Genomic DNA, 23088 nt, shown 5'->3' with positions numbered 1-23088 from the left:
GTTCCTTCCCCCCAACATTCCACCCCGGCTAGACCACTCGGACCCTGTTCTGCCAGGCTCCGATGGCCGCAGCCCCTCCCCCCAACCTCACTCCTGTTCACTGGCTGGTTTAAACCGGCCAGCGTGGAGGCCCCCACCCTGGTCCCTTTACACCACTGCATTCATCATGCTGTGCTGTGAAATCCTTGATAATGGACTCCAGCAACTTCCTACTGCCGATGTTAGGCTCACTGGTCTATAGTTCACTCTTTTCTCTCTACCTCCCTTTTTGAATAACGGGGTTACATTCGCTGCCCTCCAATCTGTGGAGCTGGAGTCACAGGTAGGCCAGCCCAGGTAAGGATAGCAGATTTCCTTCCCTAAAGGACATTAGTGAGCCAGATGAGCTTTTACAACAATCGACAATGGTTTCATGGTCGTCATTGGACTTTTAATCCCAGATTTTTTAAAATTCAAATTCCAACGTCTGCTCTGGTGGGATTTGAACCCAGGTTCCCAGAGCATTATCCTGGGTCTTTGGATTACTAGTCCAGTAACAATCCCACTGCACCACTGCCTCCCCAGAGAAAGGTGAGAAAGTTCTATTTTTAGGGAAGGCAATATTTCAAGCACACAGTTCATTATACATTTGCATAGATAGAGGAATCAAACTCCACTATATTTCATTCTTTACAATATCTTCATTTTCCATCGATGAACTGCAGCTTTCCTTTTGTTTTCCACTTTATGTTAAGAATCTGTTTTCTTGCTGTTTTACATTTGGTTTAAATGAAGCCACATTGTTTCTGTGGCGAACGGCAGAGGGTGAAACATGTGAATACTCCACACTTGGCAAGCACAAGCTGCCCATGTAATTCAGCACCAATGCACAGTTAGACTGTTCTAAACCATCAGTTTGCCAGACATACCAGGGTATGCGGCACAAGCTGTTAGATTTTCCGGAGCAACTTATTTCACAGCTTCTTGCTTTTCGCTACACAGGAAACTCTCCAACCAACAGATGATCTGGTCAAGGCATTACTGACAACAACCTTTCCACTCACCTGGTCTTTAATCCTCTGCAAAATAATATCCTCCAGTTGCAGTGTTGTCTCCTCGGTGATGACAGGAGCTGAGGAGAGAGATCAGACATTTGGACAAACTCATTACAAAATAAACTATAACACAGCTTAATGTTTCAGGTCAATGATCTTCAATCTGAATTGTGAACTCTGAAGTACGTCAAGTCGCGTTCTCTCTCCACAGATGCTGCCGACGTGCTGAGAATTTCCAGCATTTTCAGTTTTCTATCAGATTTCCAACATGCACGGTATTTTGCCATTCTGTAACACAGCTTAATGCTTTGCCAGTGCAGGAGGCTGCCATTCGGCCTATCGAGTCTGCACCAGCCCTTGGAAAGAGCACCCTACTTATGCCCACACCTCCACCCTATCCCCGTGACCCCACCTAACCTTTTTTGGACACTAAGGGCAATTTATCATGGTCAATCCACCTAACCTGCACATCTTTGGACTGTGGGAGGAAACCGGAGCACCCGGAGGAAACCCACGTCGACACGGGAAGAACTTGCAGACTCCGCACATATAGTGACCAAAGCCGGGAATCGAACCTGGGACCCTGGAGCTGTGAAGCGACAGTGCGAACCACTGTCCTACCACGCTTCCAGTAAACGCACTGGCCGGGATCTCCGACCCCCCGCCGGGTCAGAGAATCCCCGGGGGAGGTGCAAATCCCTCCCCGCCACCGGCTGCCCTGTTCTCCGGCGCCGTTTTTCAGGCGTCGCCGGGATTCCCGCCACGCCCGTCGGGGGCCGTTGACAGTAGCCCCCCACCCCCCCCGGGATTCTCCGGGCCCCGATGGGCCAAGTGGCCGTCCAGTTTTGGCCAGTCCCGCCGACGTGAATGACTCACCTCACGCACGGCGGGACCTGCCAGGTGAGTATGTGGGGGCGGTCCTGGGGGGGGGGGGGGGGGGGGGGGGGGGGGGGGCACTCACGGTGATCTGGCCCGTGATCGGGACCGTGATCGGGACCTGCCGATCCTGTGGGCGGGCTGTTTCCTTGGGGGCCTTCTTTCCTCCACGCCGGGCCCCTGGAGGGCTCCGCCATATTGCCGGGGGGGCCGGCACGGAGAAGAGGACCCCCGCATGCATGGAAATACGCCGCCTGGTCTGCGCATGCGCGGAAATACGCTGGCTATTCCACGCCGGCTGGAGCAGCGGGGACAACTCCGGCGGCAACCTAGCCCCCGAGAAAGGTGAGAATTCCTCACCTTGGGGGGCCGTTGACTCCGGAGTCATTGGCGCCGGTTTTCCTGCCGGCGTGGGGACACAGCCCCATTTTCAGAGAACCCCGCCCACTGTCTCATACATTCTGACATACCAAAAACATAACCAGTGGTCATTGCCGACCTCTCTCCACCCACCCCTCTGCCCCCACATTGAGGGGAGTGTGTGAAGGGAAGACCTACCCTTCCGGACTGCATGGTCAAACAGGAGGTCCTCCTCCAGCAGGCTATTCTCTGGACGTTTCTGAGCCGTGACCTCTCCCAGGAGCTGCCAAGGCTTCTGCTCCAAGGCAGATTTCTCCAGCTGCTGGATTTGTGCGTTTAGCTACAGGAAACAAAACACTGTGCCGGTTACCTATGGAATTACATGGCACAGAAATTACAGGCTGGACACCAGCCATTCACCCAAGCAGCCCATGTTAATGCAACCGCTCCACAGAAACTGTACTCTAATCCCATGTTCCCTCAACCACTGATCAACCCATCCCTAAACTAACTCCACAACCTCTCAACCTAGAGTAAAAATGCTGCTCCTGTCCAAATCATTTTACATTTAACCGGTCATTGGCGCCGGTTTTCCTGCTGGCGTGGTGACATAGCCCCATTTTCAGAGAACCCCGCCCACTGTCTCATACATTCTGACATACCAAAAACATAACAAGTGGTCATTGCCGACCTTTCTCCACCCACCCCTCTGCCCCCATGTTGAGGGGAGTGTGTGAATGGAAGACCTACCCTTCCTCAATCACAAAGACCAGACTGTTTCCATCTACTCTGTCCAATCCCTTCAGAGTTTGAACCTCTTGTAACAACAACAGCCCTCACTTTCCCACAGCAAAATACTGCAGCTGCCGGAGATCTGAAATTAAAACTGAAAACACTGGAAATGCTCTCAGCCGATCAGGCAGCAGCGGGGGAGAGATAAAAACACCAGATCTTTTCAAGGCTTTCTTTGTATTACAATTTCTCATATCACCTCTCGCTTCCCCACAAAGTTAATATTCTCATCCTCATATTAGATCGTTGTTACCCTTCATATCTCTGTAACCTGTTCCAGTCTCCACCCCAAAAATTTATTTGCTCAAACTGCAACCTTTCAGGTCTCCCACCCCCTCATCGTGCCACTATTGGTAGCCATACTGTCAGCCACATAGACTCTGAACTCCTCTCTAAATCTCTTCATCTGCAGTCCTTCCCTTAAACACATCTCTTTGACAAAACCTTTGGTCATTTCCCCAGTAACTCCTTTGGGGCTGTTTTAAAGCTTAGGGAAGTGTCCGGGCGGGGGGAGATGGATGGATATTGTACCCTGTGCCTGAATTAAGTGTAATTCCAATCATCACCTTTTCTTGACGTTTTTCAAAGGCTGATTTGGTCTCGCCTGGCTTCTTTGCTCCTGTGCTAACAGCCAATTCATCCCTATCACTGCCATCCGACAGGTCAAAAGTGACTTTCTTATGCACTCCCTTGGCCGCTTGGCCAGTCTTGGATTCAGCCATCTCCTCCTGGTCTCTGAGTCACAGAAAGAAAACCAAATTAATACAACAAATAAATATGGGATCTACACTCTATTAGTTTGTAGAAGGAATATATCTATTTTCAGCTAGAACTTATCTTATTCTTTGCTAATTAATGTGAGACAACAATTCAAAATCTTACAGATTACCAGAAGGGTGTGAGACACAGACCAATTGCTGGAGCACTGCAGCTTATAATTCTTTTAATTGTTTCTGCAGGACTCAATTGGCAATGGTTCTGAGGAACCTGATCGCTGTAAATCCGGTGGCCCAGACTCCATCCCATCGCTAACCAGTTAGACCACTGGTTAGGTTTCTATGTCTGGTCTCAGTGCCCTGACTAATTGTACATAAATAAAGAGGTTCAGTGACCCAGGTACATATCATTAAAAGCCAAAGCAAAGAGGGAACTGTTAAGGCCAGTGGGTGCTGCACAGCATCATCAGGTACAGAATACAAAATCAAGGCAGTGTCCACTGCAGATACACAGTGTTGGTAATCTTCACCTGGAAGGAGTCAGCAGGAGGAAGTCCAGCATCAGTGGACCTGGATCGTATGTGGAAGAAAGGAAATGGATAAACTAGGCTCACATTCCCAGGAGGATAGGGAGTGATCTGTTACCCACTGTCAATGAGTCATCTGACACTCGGTCTCACCCAAGACAGGGGGAGTCGTCAGAGCAATGCCAGTGATGCTGCAATTGGAGTTGGATCCAGTGTCTAGGCCTTGGCTGGGGAAGGAGTAAATGGGAAAAAAACGTCAGAAAACATACTCATTGATTTCTTCCTCCTCCTCCTCAAATTCCTCTGGTTCTCCTTCAGCCTCAACACTCCCATTCTCCTCATCGCCACCTTCTCCCGCTGATTTCTCACCATCGACTGGGTCGAAGAAATCCTTATACTGCAGGTTCCTGGAACTCTTGGTCTGACAAACAGCAAACAAAATTCAAATACGTAAAAACAGTAATATTAGTGTTCCTTACTCAGTTCACAGATCATGACCCTGCCCATCCTGCAGCCCTGGGCCCACCCCGCTGCCCTGGGTCCACCCTGCAGCAAGGGGTACTGCCAGCCTCGCTCATCCCTTACTGACATAGAAAGGACAGGCAGCCAAGATGTTGTCTCGTCTCCACCAATTAGCTGTCGAGGCTCTGGCTTGCAACTATCGGAGACTGGTCCATTGTAAACCTTCTGTTTCAAGAGGGAGATATACCGGATAACAGTAAGATTTAGAAATGTGCAGTGCACTGCCAGGATGTGTTGGGTGTTACTGTTCACTCAGAGAAAAAGGAGCAGGGGCACCGCGGCGGCGCCACAGAGCAGGGGCACCGCGGCGGCGCCACAGAGCAGGGGCAGCGCGGCGGCGCCACAGAGCAGGGGCAGCGCGGCGGCGCCACAGAGCAGGGGCAGCGCGGCGGCGCCACAGAGCAGGGGCAGCGCGGCGGCGCCACAGAGCAGGGGCAGCGCGGCGGCGCCACAGAGCAGGGGCAGCGCGGCGGCGCCACAGAGCAGGGGCAGCGCGGCGGCGCCACAGAGCAGGGGCAGCGCGGCGGCGCCACAGAGCAGGGGCAGTGCCACAGAGCAGGGGCAGCGCCACAGAGCAGGGGCAGCGCGGCGGCGCCACGGAGCAGGGGCAGCGCGGCGGCGCCACGGAGCAGAGGCAGCGCGGCGGCGCCACAGAGCAGAGGCGCCGCGGCCACGGAGCAGAGGCGCGCGGCCACGGAGCAGAGGCGCGCGGCCACGGAGCAGAGGCGCGCGGCCACGGAGCAGAGGCGCGCGGCCACGGAGCAGAGGCGCGCGGCCACGGAGCAGAGGCGCGCGGCCACGGAGCAGAGGCGCGCGGCCACGGAGCAGAGGCGCGCGGCCACGGAGCAGAGGCGCGCGGCCACGGAGCAGAGGCGCGCGGCCACGGAGCAGAGGCGCGCGGCCACGGAGCAGAGGCGCGCGGCCACGGAGCAGAGGCGCGCGGCCACGGAGCAGAGGCGCGCGGCCACGGAGCAGAGGCGCGCGGCCACGGAGCAGAGGCGCGCGGCCACGGAGCAGAGGCGCGCGGCCACGGAGCAGAGGCGCGCGGCCACGGAGCAGAGGCGCGCGGCCACGGAGCAGAGGCGCGCGGCCACGGAGCAGAGGCGCGCGGCCACGGAGCAGAGGCGCGCGGCCACGGAGCAGAGGCGCGCGGCCACGGAGCAGAGGCGCGCGGCCACGGAGCAGAGGCGCGCGGCCACGGAGCAGAGGCGCGCGGCCACGGAGCAGAGGCGCGCGGCCACGGAGCAGAGGCGCGCGGCCACGGAGCAGAGGCGCGCGGCCACGGAGCAGAGGCGCGCGGCCACGGAGCAGAGGCGCGCGGCCACGGAGCAGAGGCGCGCGGCCACGGAGCAGAGGCGCGCGGCCACGGAGCAGAGGCGCGCGGCCACGGAGCAGAGGCGCGCGGCCACGGAGCAGAGGCGCGCGGCCACGGAGCAGAGGCGCGCGGCCACGGAGCAGAGGCGCGCGGCCACGGAGCAGAGGCGCGCGGCCACGGAGCAGAGGCGCGCGGCCACGGAGCAGAGGCGCGCGGCCACGGAGCAGAGGCGCGCGGCCACGGAGCAGAGGCGCGCGGCCACGGAGCAGAGGCGCGCGGCCACGGAGCAGAGGCGCGCGGCCACGGAGCAGAGGCGCGCGGCCACGGAGCAGAGGCGCGCGGCCACGGAGCAGAGGCGCGCGGCCACGGAGCAGAGGCGCGCGGCCACGGAGCAGAGGCGCGCGGCCACGGAGCAGAGGCGCGCGGCCACGGAGCAGAGGCGCGCGGCCACGGAGCAGAGGCGCGCGGCCACGGAGCAGAGGCGCGCGGCCACGGAGCAGAGGCACTGCGCTGGCGCCACGGAGCAGAGGCACCGCGCTGGCGCCACGGAGCAGGGGCACCGCGGCCATGGAGCAGAGGCACCGCGCTGGCGCCACGGAGCAGGGGCACGCGGCCACGGAGCAGGGGCACCGCGCTGGCGCCACGGAGCAGAGGCACCACGGCCACGGAGCAGAGGCACCACGGCCACGGAGCAGAGGCACCGCGCTGGCGCCACGGAGCAGGGGCACCGCGGCCATGGAGCAGAGGCACCATGGCCACGGAGCAGGGGCACCGCGGCCATGGAGCAGAGGCACCACGGCCACGGAGCAGGGGCACCGCGCTGGCGCCACGGAGCAGAGGCACCACGGCCACGGAGCAGAGGCACCACGGCCACGGAGCAGAGGCACGTGGCCACGGAGCAGGGGCACCGCGCTGGCGCCACGGAGCAGAGGCACGTGGCCACGGAGCAGAGGCACCACGGAGCAGAGGCACCACGGCCACGGAGCAGAGGCACGTGGCCACGGAGCAGGGGCACCGCGCTGGCGCCACGGAGCAGAGGCACCACGGCCACGGAGCAGAGGCACCACGGCCACGGAGCAGGGGCACCGCGCTGGCGCCACGGAGCAGAGGCACCACGGCCACGGAGCAGAGGCACCACGGCCACGGAGCAGAGGCACGTGGCCACGGAGCAGGGGCACCGCGCTGGCGCCACGGAGCAGAGGCACGTGGCCACGGAGCAGAGGCACCACGGAGCAGAGGCACCACGGCCACGGAGCAGAGGCACGTGGCCACGGAGCAGGGGCACCGCGCTGGCGCCACGGAGCAGAGGCACCACGGCCACGGAGCAGAGGCACCACGGCCACGGAGCAGAGGCACCGCGCTGGCGCCACGGAGCAGAGGCACGTGGCCACGGAGCAGAGGCACGCGGCCACGGAGCAGAGGCACGCGGCCACGGAGCAGAGGCACGCGGCCACGGAGCAGAGGCACGCGGCCACGGAGCAGAGGCACGCGGCCACGGAGCAGAGGCACGCGGCCACGGAGCAGAGGCACCACGGCCATGGAGCAGAGGCACCGCGCTGGCGCCACGGAACAGGGGCACCACGGCCACGGAGCAGAGGCACCACGGCCACGGAGCAGGGGCACCGCGGCCATGGAGCAGAGGCACCATGGCCACGGAGCAGGGGCACCGCGGCCATGGAGCAGAGGCACCACGGCCACGGAGCAGGGGCACCGCGCTGGCGCCACGGAGCAGAGGCACCACGGCCACGGAGCAGAGGCACCACGGCCACGGAGCAGAGGCACGTGGCCACGGAGCAGGGGCACCGCGCTGGCGCCACGGAGCAGAGGCACGTGGCCACGGAGCAGAGGCACCACGGAGCAGAGGCACCACGGCCACGGAGCAGAGGCACGTGGCCACGGAGCAGAGGCACCGCGCTGGCGCCACGGAGCAGAGGCACCACGGCCACGGAGCAGAGGCACCACGGCCACGGAGCAGGGGCACCGCGCTGGCGCCACGGAGCAGAGGCACCACGGCCACGGAGCAGAGGCACCACGGCCACGGAGCAGAGGCACGTGGCCACGGAGCAGGGGCACCGCGCTGGCGCCACGGAGCAGAGGCACGTGGCCACGGAGCAGAGGCACCACGGAGCAGAGGCACCACGGCCACGGAGCAGAGGCACGTGGCCACGGAGCAGAGGCACCACGGAGCAGAGGCACCACGGCCACGGAGCAGAGGCACGTGGCCACGGAGCAGAGGCACCACGGCCACGGAGCAGAGGCACCGCGCTGGCGCCACGGAGCAGAGGCACGCGGCCACGGAGCAGAGGCACGCGGCCACGGAGCAGAGGCACGCGGCCACGGAGCAGAGGCACGCGGCCACGGAGCAGAGGCACGCGGCCACGGAGCAGAGGCACGCGGCCACGGAGCAGAGGCACGCGGCCACGGAGCAGAGGCACGCGGCCACGGAGCAGAGGCACCACGGCCATGGAGCAGAGGCACCGCGCTGGCGCCACGGAGCAGGGGCACCGCGGCCATGGAGCAGAGGCACCGGGGCCACGGAGCAGAGGCACCGGGGCCACGGAGCAGAGGCACCGGGGCCACGGAGCAGAGGCACCGGGGCCACGGAGCAGAGGCACCACGGCCACGGAGCAGAGGCACCGCGCTGGCGTCACGGAGCAGGGCTGAATACTGGGGAAATATTATTACCTTTATCTTAGTCTTTGTTTTTAGGACAACTTCGTCATCTTCAGAGGGAACATCTTTAAAATAATCTCCAAGTTCTTCATCTTCAGAGGGAATATCTTCAAAATAATCTATTTCATCGTTCTCTTTCTGCTTCTTTTCTTCTTTCTCAACTTTCTCCAAAAAATCTTCCATTTCCGAAAGTCTAAAAAATTTATCGTCTAATTCTGAGCTACTGGCAAATCGAGGGCATTGCCTCTGGAGTTTAGTCCTTTCCTCAACTTCAGCAATATCAAAGTTGAGGTCAGAGTCTTCATCAGAGTCTTCATCACTAGGCTTTTCTGTTTGAAGAGGTTTTCTCTTTATTGCCTGTTTTTTTAACACTTCCTCCTCACCATCACAACCCTCCACAATCTCATCTTCTGTTTCTGCACATTCATTATTTTCAAAGTCTTCCTCAGGAGCTTCAATCTCCACATCTCTGGTATCAATCAGTCTGCTAAAAGGGTCCTGAAGTAAAAAAGCCACTGTATCTTTGAAATAGTTTAAGACCGAATGATTCTGTAGCTCAATCTCCTGCCAGATCTGCTCCTCATCAAACTGTTCTATGACCAGCTCCTTCAGCGGGCTTCCAGCAGTAGTATCGGACTCTTGTGCCTTCTGTAAATCATATAGCTCCTTAGTGAGAACAGTGAAGTCCGATGCCAAGCCATCCTGTACACTAGGAGACAGACAGAGACAGAGAGAGAGAGAGAGAGAGAGAGGGACAGTGTTACACATCTCACCCTGAAACACAACATTCACTTCTTACAAATGTCATTCCCCCACCCTCCAATTTCTTTTAAAGATATTAACTCCTGCTGGAAAGTCTATTTGTAAGAGTCTCAAACCAGGCGGCTCACCGCCTGTCAGTGTGTTACCAGCCAGTATAACTCAGGACCAGTTCCTGCTCTCCCGGTCGGTATAACTCTGGACTGTTTCCTGTTCTCCCGGTCAGTATAACTCGGGTCCGGGTCTCTCGGTCAGTATAACTCGGTTCCAGGTCTCATGGTCAGTGTAACTCGGGTCCGGGTCAGTATAACTCGGGTCCGGGTCTCTCGGTCGGTATAATCCGTGTCCGGCACTCCCGGTCGGTATAACTCGGGTCCGGCTCTCCCTGTCAGTATAACTCGGGTCCGGGTCTCTCGGTCGGTATAACTCGGGTCCGGCTCTCCCTGTCAGTATAACTCGGGTCCGGCTCTCCCGGTCAGTATAACCCGGGTCCGGGTCTCTCGGTCGGTATAACTCGGGTCCGGGTCTCTCGGTCGGTATAACTCGGGTCCGGGTCTCGGTCAGTATAACTCGGGTCCGGGTCTCTCGGTCAGTATAACTCGGGTCCGGGTCTCTCGGTCGGTATAACTCGGGTCCGGGTCTCTCGGTCGGTATAACTGGGGTCCGGGTCTCTCGGTCAGTATAACTCGGGTCCGGCTCTCTCAGTCAGTATAACTCGGGTCCAGGTCTCCCGGTCAGTATAACTGGGGTCCGGGTCTCTCGGTCAGTATAACTCAGGTCCGGGTCTCTCGGTCAGTATAACTCGGGTCCGGGTCTCTCGGTCGGTATAACTCGGGTCCGGGTCTCTCGGTCGGTATAACTCGGGTCCGGGTCTCTCGGTCAGTATAACTCGGGTCCCGGTCTCTCGGTCAGTATAACTGGGGTCCGGGTCTCTCGGTCAGTATAACTCGGGTCCGGGTCTCTCGGTCAGTATAACTCGGGTCCGGGTCTCTCGGTCAGTATAACTCGGGTCCGGGTCTCTCGGTCAGTATAACTCTGGTCCGGGTCTCTCGGTCAGTATAACTCGGGTCCGGGTCTCTCGGTCAGTATAACTCGGGTCCGGGTCTCCCGGTCAGTATAACTCGGGTCCGGCTCTCCCGGTCAGTATAACCCGGGTCCGGGTCTCTCGGTCTGTCCCGGGTCCGGGTCTCTCGGTCAGTATAACTCAGGTCCGGGTCTCTCGGTCAGTATAACTCGGGTCCGGCTCTCTCGGTCAGTATAACCCGGGTCCGGGTCTCTCGGTCAGTATAACTCGGGTCCGGGTCTCTCGGTCGGTATAACTCGGGTCCGGGTCTCGGTCAGTATAACTCGGGTCCGGGTCTCTCGGTCAGTATAACCCGGGTCCGGGTCTCGGTCTGTCCCCGGTCCCTCGGTCAGTATAACTCGGGTCCGGGTCTCTCGGTCAGTATAACTCGGGTCCGGCTCTCTCGGTCAGTATAACCCGGGTCCGGCTCTCTCGGTCAGTATAACCCGGGTCCGGCTCTCTCGGTCAGTATAACCCGGGTCCGGCTCTCTCGGTCAGTATAACCCGGGTCCGGCTCTCTCGGTCAGTATAACTCGGGTCCGGGTCTCGCGGTCGGTATAACTCGGGTCCTGGTCTCTCGGTCGGTATAACTCGGGTCCGGGTTTCGGTCAGTATAACTCGGGTCCGGGTCTCTCGGTCAGTATAACTCGGGTCCGGGTCTCTCGGTCAGTATAACTCGGGTCCGGGTCTCTCGGTCAGTATAACTCGGGTCCGGGTCTCTCGGTCAGTATAACTCGGGTCCGGGTCTCTCGGTCGGTATAACTCGGGTCCGGGTCTCTCGGTCGGTATAACTCGGGTCCGGCCTCTCGGTCGGTATAACCCGGGCCCGGGTCTCGGTCTGTCCCAGGTCCGGGTCTCTCGGTCAGTATAACTCGGGTCCGGGTCTCTCGGTCGGTATAACTCTGGTCCGGCCTCTCGGTCGGTATAACCCGGGCCCGGGTCTCGGTCTGTCCCGGGTCCGGGTCTCTCGGTCAGTATAACTCGGGTCCGGGTCTCTCGGTCAGTATAACTCGGGTCCGGCCTCTCGGTCGGTATAACCCGGGCCCGGGTCTCGGTCTGTCCCGGGTCCGGGTCTCTCGGTCGGTATAACTCGGGTCCGGGTCTCTCGGTCGGTATAACTCGGGTCCGGCCTCTCGGTCGGTATAACCCGGGCCCGGGTCTCGGTCTGTCCCGGGTCCGGGTCTCTCGGTCAGTATAACTCGGGTCCGGGTCTCTCGGTCGGTATAACTCGGGTCCGGGTCTCGGTCAGTATAACTCGGGTCCGGGTCTCTCGGTCGGTATAACTCGGGTCTGGGTCTCGGTCAGTATAACTCGGGTCCGGGTCTCTCGGTCAGTATAACTCGGGTCCGGGTCTCTCGGTCAGTATAACTCGGGTCCGGGTCTCTCGGTCAGTATAACTCGGGTCCGGGTCTCTCGGTCAGTATAACTCGGGTCCGGGTCTCTCGGTCAGTATAACTCGGGTCTGGGTCTCTCGGTCAGTATAACTCGGGTCCGGGTCTCTCGGTCAGTATAACTCGGGTCCGGGTCTCTCGGTCAGTATAACTCGGGTCCGGGTCAGTATAACTCGGGTCCGGGTCTCTCGGTCAGTAGAACTCGGGTCCGGGTCTCTCGGTCAGTAGAACTCGGGTCCGGGTCTCTCGGTCGGTATAACTCGGGTCCTGGTCTCGGTCAGTATAACTCGGGTCCGGGTCTCTCGGTCGGTATAACTCGGATCCGGGTCACTCGGTCGGTATAACTCGGGTCCGGGTCTCTCGGTCAGTATAACTCGGGTCCGGGTCTCTCGGTCAGTATAACTCGGGCCCGGGTCTCTCGGTCGGTATAACTCGGGTCCGGATCTCTCGGTCGGTATAATCCGGTTCCGGCACGCCCGGTCGGTATAACTCGGGTCCGGCTCTCCCGGTCAGTATAACTGGGGTCCGGGTCTCCCGGTCAGTATAACTGGGGTCCGGGTCTCTCGGTCAGTATAACTCTGGTCCGGGTCTCTCGGTCGGTATAACTCGGGTCCGGGTCTCTCGGTCGGTATAACTCGGGTCCGGGTCTCTCGGTCGGTATAACTCGGGTCCGGGTCTCTCGGTCGGTATAACTCGGGTCCGGGTCTCTCGGTCGGTATAACTCGGGTCCGGGTCTCTCGGTCAGTATAACCCGGGTCCGGGTCTCTCGGTCAGTATAACTCGGGTCCGGGTCTCTCGGTCGGTATAACTCGGGTCCAGGTCTCGCGGTCAGTATAACTGGGGTCCGGGTCTCTCGGTCAGTATAACTCAGGTCCGGGTCTCTCGGTCAGTATAACTCGGGTCCGGGTCTCTCGGTCGGTATAACTCGGGTCCGGGTCTCTCGGTCGGTATAACTCGGGTCCGGGTCTCTCGGTCGGTATAACTCGGGTCCGGGTCTCTCGGTCGGTATAACTCGGTTCCCGGTCGCTCGGTCAGGATAACTGGGGTCCGGGTCTCCCGGTCAGTATAACTGGGGTCCGGGTCTCTCGGTCAGTATAACTCTGGTCCGGGTCTCTCGGTCGGTATAACTCGGGTCCGGGTCTCTCGGTCGGTATAACTCGGGTCCGGGTCTCTCGGTCGGTATAACTCGGGTCCGGGTCTCTCGGTCGGTATAACTCGGGTCCGGGTCTCTCGGTCAGTATAACCCGGGTCCGGGTCTCTCGGTCAGTATAACTCGGGTCCGGGTCTCTCGGTCGGTATAACTCGGGTCCAGGTCTCCCGGTCGGTATAACTCGGGTCCGGGTCTCTCGGTCAGTATAACCCGGGTCCGGGTCTCTCGGTCTGTCCTGGGTCCGGGTCTCTCGGTCAGTATAACTCGGGTCCGGGTCTCTCGGTCAGTATAACTCGGGTCCGGCTCTCTCGGTCAGTATAACCCGGGTCCGGCTCTCTCGGTCAGTATAACCCGGGTCCGGCTCTCTCGGTCAGTATAACTTGGGTCCGGGTCTCTCGGTCAGTATAACTCGGGTCCGGGTCTCTCAGTCGGTATAACTCGGGTCCGGGTCTCGGTCAATATAACTCGGGTCCGGGTCTCTCGGTCAGTATAACCCGGGTCCGGGTCTCGGTCTGTCCCGGGTCCGGGTCTCTCGGTCAGTATAACTCGGGTCCGGGTCTCTCGGTCAGTATAACTCGGGTCCGGCTCTCTCGGTCAGTATAACACGGGTCCGGCTCTCTCGGTCAGTATAACCCGGGTCCGGCTCTCTCGGTCAGTATAACTCGGGTCCGGGTCAGTATAACTCGGGTCCGGGTCTCTCGGTCGGTATAACTCGGGTCCGGCTCTCCCGGTCAGTATAACTCGGGTCCGGCTCTCCCGGTCAGTATAACTCGGGTCCGGCTCTCCCGGTCAGTATAACTCGGGTCCAGGTCTCCCGGTCAGTATAACTCGGGTCCGGCTCTCCCGGTCAGTATAACTCGGGTCCGGGTCTCTCGGTCAGTATAACTCGGGTCCGGGTCTCTCGGTCAGTATAACTCGGGTCCGGGTCACTCGGTCAGTATAACTCGGGTCCGGGTCTCTCGGTCGGTATAACTCGGGTCCGGGTCTCTCGGTCAGTATAACTCGGGTCCGGGTCACCCGGTCAGTATAACCGGGGTCCGGGTCTCTCGGTCAGTATAACCGGGGTCCGGCTCTCTCGGTCAGTATAACCGGGGTCCGGCTCTCCCGGTCAGTATAACTCGGGTCCGGCTCTCCCGGTCAGTATAACTCGGGTCCGGCTCTCCCGGTCAGTATAACGCGGGTCCGGGTCAGTATAACTCGGGTCCGGGTCTCTCGGTTGGTATAACTCGGGTCCGGGTCTCTCGGTCAGTATAACTCGGGTCCGGGTCACCCGGTCAGTATAACCGGGGTCCGGGTCTCTCGGTCAGTATAACTCGGGTCCTGGTCTCTCGGTCGGTGTAACTCGGGTCCGGGTCTCTCGGTCAGTATAACTCGGGTCCGGGTCTCTCGGTCAGTATAACTCGGGTCCGGGTCTCTCGGTCAGTATAACTCGGGTCCGGGTCTCGGTCAGTATAACTCGGGTCCGGGTCTCTCGGTCAGTATAACCCGGGTCCGGGTCTCGGTCTGTCCCGGGTCCCTCGGTCAGTATAACTCGGGTCCGGGTCTCTCGGTCAGTATAACTCGGGTCCGGCTCTCTCGGTCAGTATAACCCGGGTCCGGCTCTCTCGGTCAGTATAACCCGGGTCCGGCTCTCTCGGTCAGTATAACCCGGGTCCGGCTCTCTCGGTCAGTATAACTCGGGTCCGGGTCTCTCGGTCGGTATAACTCGGGTCCGGGTCTCTCGGTCGGTATAACTCGGGTCCGGGTCTCTCGGTCAGTATAACTCGGGTCCGGCCTCTCGGTCGGTATAACCCGGGCCCGGGTCTCGGTCTGTCCCGGGTCCGGGTCTCTCGGTCAGTATAACTCGGGTCCGGGTCTCTCGGTCGGTATAACTCGGGTCCGGGTCTCGGTCAGTATAACTCGGGTCCGGGTCTCTCGGTCGGTATAACTCGAGTCTGGGTCTCGGTCAGTATAACTCGGGTCCGGGTCTCTCGGTCAGTATAACTCGGGTCCGGGTCTCTCGGTCAGTATAACTCGGGTCCGGGTCAGTATAACTCGGGTCCGGGTCTCTCGGTCAGTATAACTCGGGTCCGGGTCTCTCGGTCGGTATAACTCGGGTCCGGGTCTCTCGGTCAGTATAACCCGGGTCCGGGTCTCGGTCTGTCCCCGGTCCCTCGGTCAGTATAACTCGGGTCCGGGTCTCTCGGTCAGTATAACTCGGGTCCGGCTCTCTCGGTCAGTATAACCCGGGTCCGGCTCTCTCGGTCAGTATAACCCGGGTCCGGCTCTCTCGGTCAGTATAACCCGGGTCCGGCTCTCTCGGTCAGTAAAACCCGGGTCCGGCTCTCTCGGTCAGTATAACTCGGGTCCGGGTCTCTCGGTCGGTATAACTCGGGTCCTGGTCTCTCGGTCGGTATAACTCGGGTCCGGGTTTCGGTCAGGATAACTCGGGTCCGGGTCTCTCGGTCAGTATAACTCGGGTCCGGGTCTCTCGGTCAGTATAACTCGGGTCCGGGTCTCTCGGTCAGTATAACTCGGGTCCGGGTCTCTCGGTCAGTATAACTCGGGTCCGGGTCTCTCGGTCAGTATAACTCGGGTCCGGGTCTCTCGGTCAGTATAACTCGGGTCCGGGTCTCTCGGTCGGTATAACTCGGGTCCGGGTCTCTCGGTCGGTATAACTCGGGTCCGGCCTCTCGGTCGGTATAACCCGGGCCCGGGTCTCGGTCTGTCCCGGGTCCGGGTCTCTCGGTCAGTATAACTCGGGTCCGGGTCTCTCGGTCGGTATAACTCGGGTCCGGCCTCTCGGTCGGTATAACCCGGGCCCGGGTCTCGGTCTGTCCCGGGTCCGGGTCTCTCGGTCAGTATAACTCGGGTCCGGGTCTCTCGGTCAGTATAACTCGGGTCCGGCCTCTCGGTCGGTATAACCCGGGGCCGGGTCTCGGTCTGTCCCGGGTCCGGGTCTCTCGGTCGGTATAACTCGGGTCCGGGTCTCTCGGTCGGTATAACTCGGGTCCGGCCTCTCGGTCGGTATAACCCGGGCCCGGGTCTCGGTCTGTCCCGGGTCCGGGTCTCTCGGTCAGTATAACTCGGGTCCGGGTCTCTCGGTCGGTATAACTCGGGTCCGGGTCTCGGTCAGTATAACTCGGGTCCGGGTCTCTCGGTCGGTATAACTCGGGTCTGGGTCTCGGTCAGTATAACTCGGGTCCGGGTCTCTCGGTCAGTATAACTCGGGTCCGGGTCTCTCGGTCAGTATAACTCGGGTCCGGGTCTCTCGGTCAGTATAACTCGGGTCCGGGTCTCTCGGTCAGTATAACTCGGGTCCGGGTCTCTCGGTCAGTATAACTCGGGTCCGGGTCTCTCGGTCAGTATAACTCGGGTCTGGGTCTCTCGGTCAGTATAACTCGGGTCCGGGTCTCTCGGTCAGTATAACTCGGGTCCGGGTCTCTCGGTCAGTATAACTCGGGTCCGGGTCAGTATAACTCGGGTCCGGGTCTCTCGGTCAGTATAACTCGGGTCCGGGTCTCTCGGTCAGTAGAACTCGGGTCCGGGTCTCTCGGTCAGTAGAACCCGGGTCCGGGTCTCTCGGTCGGTATAACTCGGGTCCTGGTCTCGGTCAGTATAACTCGGGTCCGGGTCTCTCGGTCGGTATAACTCGGATCCGGGTCACTCGGTCGGTATAACTCGGGTCCGGGTCTCTCGGTCAGTATAACTCGGGTCCGGGTCTCTCGGTCAGTATAACTCGGGCCCGGGTCTCTCGGTCGGTATAACTCGGGTCCGGATCTCTCGGTCGGTATAATCCGGTTCCGGCACGCCCGGTCGGTATAACTCGGGTCCGGCTCTCCCGGTCAGTATAACTGGGGTCCGGGTCTCTCGGTCAGTATAACTCGGGTCCGGCTCTCTCGGTCAGTCTAACTCGGGTCCAGGTCTCCCGGTCAGTATAACTGGGGTCCGGGTCTCTCGGTCAGTATAACTCAGGTCCGGGTCTCTCGGTCAGTATAACTCGGGTCCGGGTCTCTCGGTCGGTATAACTCGGGTCCGGGTCTCTCGGTCGGTATAACTCGGGTCCGGGTCTCTCGGTCGGTATAACTCGGGTCCGGGTCTCTCGGTCGGTATAACTCGGTTCCCGGTCGCTCGGTCAGGATAACTGGGGTCCGGGTCTCCCGGTCAGTATAACTGGGGTCCGGGTCTCTCGGTCAGTATAACTCTGGTCCGGGTCTCTCGGTCGGTATAACTCGGGTCCGGGTCTCTCGGTCGGTATAACTCGGGTCCGGGTCTCTCGGTCGGTATAACTCGGGTCCGGGTCTCTCGGTCGGTATAACTCGGGTCCGGGTCTCTCGGTCGGTATAACTCGGGTCCGGGTCTCTCGGTCGGTATAACTCGGGTCCGGGTCTCTCGGTCGGTATAACTCGGGTCCGGGTCTCTCGGTCAGTATAACCCGGGTCCGGGTCTCTCGGTCAGTATAACTCGGGTCCGGGTCTCTCGGTCGGTATAACTCGGGTCCAGGTCTCCCGGTCAGTATAACCGGGGTCCGGGTCTCTCGGTCAGTATAACTCAGGTCCGGGTCTCTCGGTCAGTATAACTCGGGTCCGGGTCTCTCGGTCGGTATAACTCGGGTCCGGGTCTCTCGGTCGGTATAACTCGGGTCCGGGTCTCTCGGTCGGTATAACTCGGGTCCGGGTCTCTCGGTCGGTATAACTCGGTTCCCGGTCGCTCGGTCAGGATAACTGGGGTCCGGGTCTCCCGGTCAGTATAACTGGGGTCTGGGTCTCTCGGTCAGTATAACTCTGGTCCGGGTCTCTCGGTCGGTATAACTCGGGTCCGGGTCTCTCGGTCGGTATAACTCGGGTCCGGGTCTCTCGGTCGGTATAACTCGGGTCCGGGTCTCTCGGTCGGTATAACTCGGGTCCGGGTCTCTCGGTCGGTATAACTCGGGTCCGGGTCTCTCGGTCAGTATAACCCGGGTCCGGGTCTCTCGGTCAGTATAACTCGGGTCCGGGTCTCTCGGTCGGTATAACTCGGGTCCAGGTCTCCCGGTCGGTATAACTCGGGTCCGGGTCTCTCGGTCAGTATAACCCGGGTCCGGGTCTCTCGGTCTGTCCTGGGTCCGGGTCTCTCGGTCAGTATAACTCGGGTCCGGGTCTCTCGGTCAGTATAACTCGGGTCCGGCTCTCTCGGTCAGTATAACCCGGGTCCGGCTCTCTCGGTCAGTATAACCCGGGTCCGGCTCTCTCGGTCAGTATAACTTGGGTCCGGGTCTCTCGGTCAGTATAACTCGGGTCCGGGTCTCTCAGTCGGTATAACTCGGGTCCGGGTCTCGGTCAATATAACTCGGGTCCGGGTCTCTCGGTCAGTATAACCCGGGTCCGGGTCTCGGTCTGTCCCGGGTCCGGGTCTCTCGGTCAGTATAACTCGGGTCCGGGTCTCTCGGTCAGTATAACTCGGGTCCGGCTCTCTCGGTCAGTATAACACGGGTCCGGCTCTCTCGGTCAGTATAACCCGGGTCCGGCTCTCTCGGTCAGTATAACTCGGGTCCGGGTCAGTATAACTCGGGTCCGGGTCTCTCGGTCGGTATAACTCGGGTCCGGCTCTCCCGGTCAGTATAACTCGGGTCCGGCTCTCCCGGTCAGTATAACTCGGGTCCGGCTCTCCCGGTCAGTATAACTCGGGTCCAGGTCTCCCGGTCAGTATAACTCGGGTCCGGCTCTCCCGGTCAGTATAACTCGGGTCCGGGTCTCTCGGTCAGTATAACTCGGGTCCGGGTCTCTCGGTCAGTATAACTCGGGTCCGGGTCACTCGGTCAGTATAACTCGGGTCCGGGTCTCTCGGTCGGTATAACTCGGGTCCGGGTCTCTCGGTCAGTATAACTCGGGTCCGGGTCACCCGGTCAGTATAACCGGGGTCCGGGTCTCTCGGTCAGTATAACCGGGGTCCGGCTCTCTCGGTCAGTATAACCGGGGTCCGGCTCTCCCGGTCAGTATAACTCGGGTCCGGCTCTCCCGGTCAGTATAACTCGGGTCCGGCTCTCCCGGTCAGTATAACTCGGGTCCGGGTCAGTATAACTCGGGTCCGGGTCTCTCGGTTGGTATAACTCGGGTCCGGGTCTCTCGGTCAGTATAACTCGGGTCCGGGTCACCCGGTCAGTATAACCGGGGTCCGGGTCTCTCGGTCAGTATAACTCGGGTCCTGGTCTCTCGGTCGGTGTAACTCGGGTCCGGGTCTCTCGGTCAGTATAACTCGGGTCCGGGTCTCTCGGTCAGTATAACTCGGGTCCGGGTCTCTCGGTCAGTATAACTCGGGTCCGGGTCTCGGTCAGTATAACTCGGGTCCGGGTCTCTCGGTCAGTATAACCCGGGTCCGGGTCTCGGTCTGTCCCGGGTCCCTCGGTCAGTATAACTCGGGTCCGGGTCTCTCGGTCAGTATAACTCGGGTCCGGCTCTCTCGGTCAGTATAACCCGGGTCCGGCTCTCTCGGTCAGTATAACCCGGGTCCGGCTCTCTCGGTCAGTATAACCCGGGTCCGGCTCTCTCGGTCAGTATAACTCGGGTCCGGGTCTCTCGGTCGGTATAACTCGGGTCCGGGTCTCTCGGTCGGTATAACTCGGGTCCGGGTCTCTCGGTCAGTATAACTCGGGTCCGGGTCTCTCGGTCAGTATAACTCGTGTCCGGGTCTCTCGGTCAGTATAACTCGGGTCCGGGTCTCTCGGTCGGTATAACTCGGGTCCGGGTCTCTCGGTCGGTATAACTCGGGTCCGGGTCTCGGTCAGTATAACTCGGGTCCGGCCTCTCGGTCGGTATAACTGGGGTCGGGTCTCGGTCTGTCCCGGGTCCGGGTCTCTCGGTCAGTATAACTCGGGTCCGGGTCTCTCGGTCGGTATAACTCGGGTCCGGGTCTCGGTCAGTATAACTCGGGTCCGGGTGTCTCGGTCGGTATAACTCGAGTCCGGGTCTCGGTCAGTATAACTCGGGTCCGGGTCTCTCGGTCAGTATAACTCGGGTCCGGGTCTCTCGGTCAGTATAACTCGGGTCCGGGTCAGTATAACTCGGGTCCGGGTCTCTCGGTCAGTATAACTCGGGTCCGGGTCTCTCGGTCGGTATAACTCGGGTCCGGGTCTCTCGGTCGGTATAACTCGGGTCCGGGTCTCTCGGTCGGTATAACTCGGGTCCGGGTCTCTCGGTCGGTATAACTCGGGTCCGGGTCTCTCGGTCGGTATAACTCGGGTCCGGGTCTCTCGGTCGGTATAACTCGGGTCCGGGTCACTCGGTCGGTATAACTCGGGTCCGGGTCTCTCGGTCAGTATAACTCGGGTCCGGGTCTCTCGGTCGGTATAACTCGGGTCCCGGTGTCTCGGTCAGTATAACTGGGGTCCGGGTCTCCCGGTCAGTATAACTCGGGTCCGGGTCTCTCGGTCGGTATAACTCGGGTCCGGGTCTCGGTCGGTATAACTCGGGTCCGGGTCTCTCGGTCAGTATAACTCGTGTCCGGGTCTCTCGGTCAGTATAACTCGTGTCCGGGTCTCTCGGTCAGTATAACTCGGGTCCGGGTCTCTCGGTCAGTATAACTCGGGTCCGGGTCTCGGTCAGTATAACTCGGGTCCGGGTCTCTCGGTCGGTATAACCCGGGTCCGGGTCTCGGTCTGTCCCGGGTCTCTCGGTCAGTATAACTCGGGTCCGGGTCTCTCGGTCGGTATAACCCGGGTCCGGGTCGCGGTCTGTCCCGGGTCTCTCGGTCAGTATAACTCGGGTCCGGGTCTCTCGGTCAGTATAACCCGGGTCCGGCTCTCTCGGTCAGTATAACTCGGGTCCGGGTCACTCGGTCGGTATAACTCGGGTCCGGGTCTCTCGGTCGGTATAACTCGGGTCCGGGTCTCGGTCAGTATAACTCGGGTCCGGGTCTCGGTCAGTATAACTCGGGTCCGGGTCTCTCGGTCAGTATAATTCGGGTCCGGGTCTCTCGGTCAGTATAATTCGGGTCCAGGTCTCTCGGTCAGTATAACTCGGGTCCGGGTCTCTCGGTCAGTATAACTCGGGTCCGGGTCTCTCGGTCAGTATAACTCGGGTCCGGGTCAGTATAACTCGGGTCCGGGTCTCTCGGTCGGTATAACTCGGGTCCGGCTCTCCCGGTCAGTATAACTCGGGTCCGGCTCTCCCGGTCAGTATAACTCGGGTCCGGGTCACTCGGTCAGTATAACCCGGGTCCGGGTCACCCGGTCAGTATAACTCGGGTCCGGGTCACCCTGTCAGTATAACTCGGGTCCGGGTCTCTCGGTCAGTATAACTCGGGTCCGGGTCTCTCGGTCAGTATAACTCGGGTCCGGGTCTCTCGGTCGGTATAACCCGGGTCCGGGTCTCTCGGTCGGTATAACCCGGGTCCGGGTCTCCCGGTCAGTATAACTCGGGTCCGGGTCTCTCGGTCGGTATAACTCGGGTCCGGATCACCCGGTCAGTATAACTCGGGTCCGGGTCACCCGGTCAGTATAACCCGGGTCCGGGTCTCTCGGTCAGTATAACTCGGGTCCGGGTCTCTCGGTCAGTATAACCCGGGTCCGGGTCTCTCGGTCAGTATAACTCGGGTCCGGGTCTCTCGGTCGGTATAACCCGGGTCCGGGTCACCCGGTCAGTATAACTCGGGTCCGGGTCTCTCGGTCTGTCCCGGGTCCGGGTCTCTCGGTCAGTATAACTCGGGACCGGCTCTCTCGGTCGGTATAACCCGGGTCCGGGTCTCTCGGTCAGTATAACTCGGGTCCGGGTCTCTCGGTCGGTATAACCCGGGTCCGGGTCTCTCGGTCGGTATAACTCGGGTCCGGCTCTCTCGGTCGGTATAACCCGGGTCCGAGTCTCTCGGTCGGTATAACCCGGGTCCGGGTCTCTCGGTCAGTATAACTCGGGTCCGGCTCTCTCGGTCGGTATAACCCGGGTCCGGGTCTCTCGGTCGGTATAACTCGGGTCCGGCTCTCTCAGTCAGCATAACCCGGGTCCGGGTCTCTCGGTCAGTATAACTCGGGTCCGGGTCTCTCGGTCAGTATAACCCGGGTCCGGGTCTCTCGGTCAGTATAACTCGGGTCCGGGTCTCTCGGTCGGTATAACCCGGGTCCGGGTCACCCGGTCAGTATAACTCGGGTCCGGGTCTCTCGGTCTGTCCCGGGTCCGGGTCTCTCGGTCAGTATAACTCGGGACCGGCTCTCTCGGTCGGTATAACCCGGGTCCGGGTCTCTCGGTCAGTATAACTCGGGTCCGGGTCTCTCGGTCGGTATAACCCGGGTCCGGGTCACCCGGTCAGTATAACTCGGGTCCGGGTCTCTCGGTCGGTATAACCCGGGTCCGGGTCTCTCGGTCGGTATAACTCGGGTCCGGCTCTCTCGGTCGGTATAACCCGGGTCCGAGTCTCTCGGTCGGTATAACCCGGGTCCGGGTCTCTCGGTCAGTATAACTCGGGTCCGGCTCTCTCGGTCGGTATAACCCGGGTCCGGGTCTCTCGGTCGGTATAACTCGGGTCCGGCTCTCTCGGTCAGCATAACCCGGGTCCGGGTCAGTATAACCCGGGTCCGGGTCTCTCGGTCGGTATAACCCGGGTCCGGGTCTCTCGGTCAGTATAACTCGGGTCCGGCTCTCTCGGTCGGTATAACCCGGGTCCGGGTCTCTCGGTCGGTATAACTCGGGTCCGGCTCTCTCGGTCAGTATAACCCGGGTCCGGGTCAGTATAACTCGGGTCCGGGTCTCTCGGTCGGTATAACCCGGGTCCGGGTCTCTCGGTCAGTATAACTGGGGTCCGGGTCAGTATAACTCGGGTCCGGGTCTCTCGGTCGGTATAACCCGGGTCCGGGTCTCTCGGTCGGTATAACTCGGGTCCGGGTCTCTCGGTCGGTATAACTCGGTTCCCGGTCGCTCGGTCAGGATAACTGGGGTCCGGGTCTCCCGGTCAGTATAACTGGGGT

General features: G+C 60.4%; 1 protein-coding gene across 1 annotated transcript in view; it reads right to left on the bottom strand.

Moving 5' to 3' along the window:
• Positions 1-23088, bottom strand: part of mphosph10 (M-phase phosphoprotein 10 (U3 small nucleolar ribonucleoprotein)) — a 50632-nt gene that overhangs the window by 12050 nt on the left and 15494 nt on the right. The window contains exons 2-6 of the mRNA XM_072492636.1: positions 8828-9524; positions 4575-4726; positions 3629-3797; positions 2469-2610; positions 1044-1111 (exon numbers count right to left, since the gene is read on the bottom strand). Of these exons, the coding sequence (XP_072348737.1) occupies positions 1044-1111; positions 2469-2610; positions 3629-3797; positions 4575-4726; positions 8828-9524 (1228 nt within the window). The remainder of the gene's footprint in view (positions 1-1043; positions 1112-2468; positions 2611-3628; positions 3798-4574; positions 4727-8827; positions 9525-23088) is intronic.

Source organism: Scyliorhinus torazame, chromosome 30 (genome assembly GCF_047496885.1).
Source record: "Scyliorhinus torazame isolate Kashiwa2021f chromosome 30, sScyTor2.1, whole genome shotgun sequence".
Classification (NCBI taxonomy): Eukaryota; Metazoa; Chordata; class Chondrichthyes; order Carcharhiniformes; family Scyliorhinidae; genus Scyliorhinus; species Scyliorhinus torazame.
The sequence above is the reverse complement of the archived record's forward strand: the minus strand, read 5'-3'. Positions and strand labels throughout refer to the sequence as shown.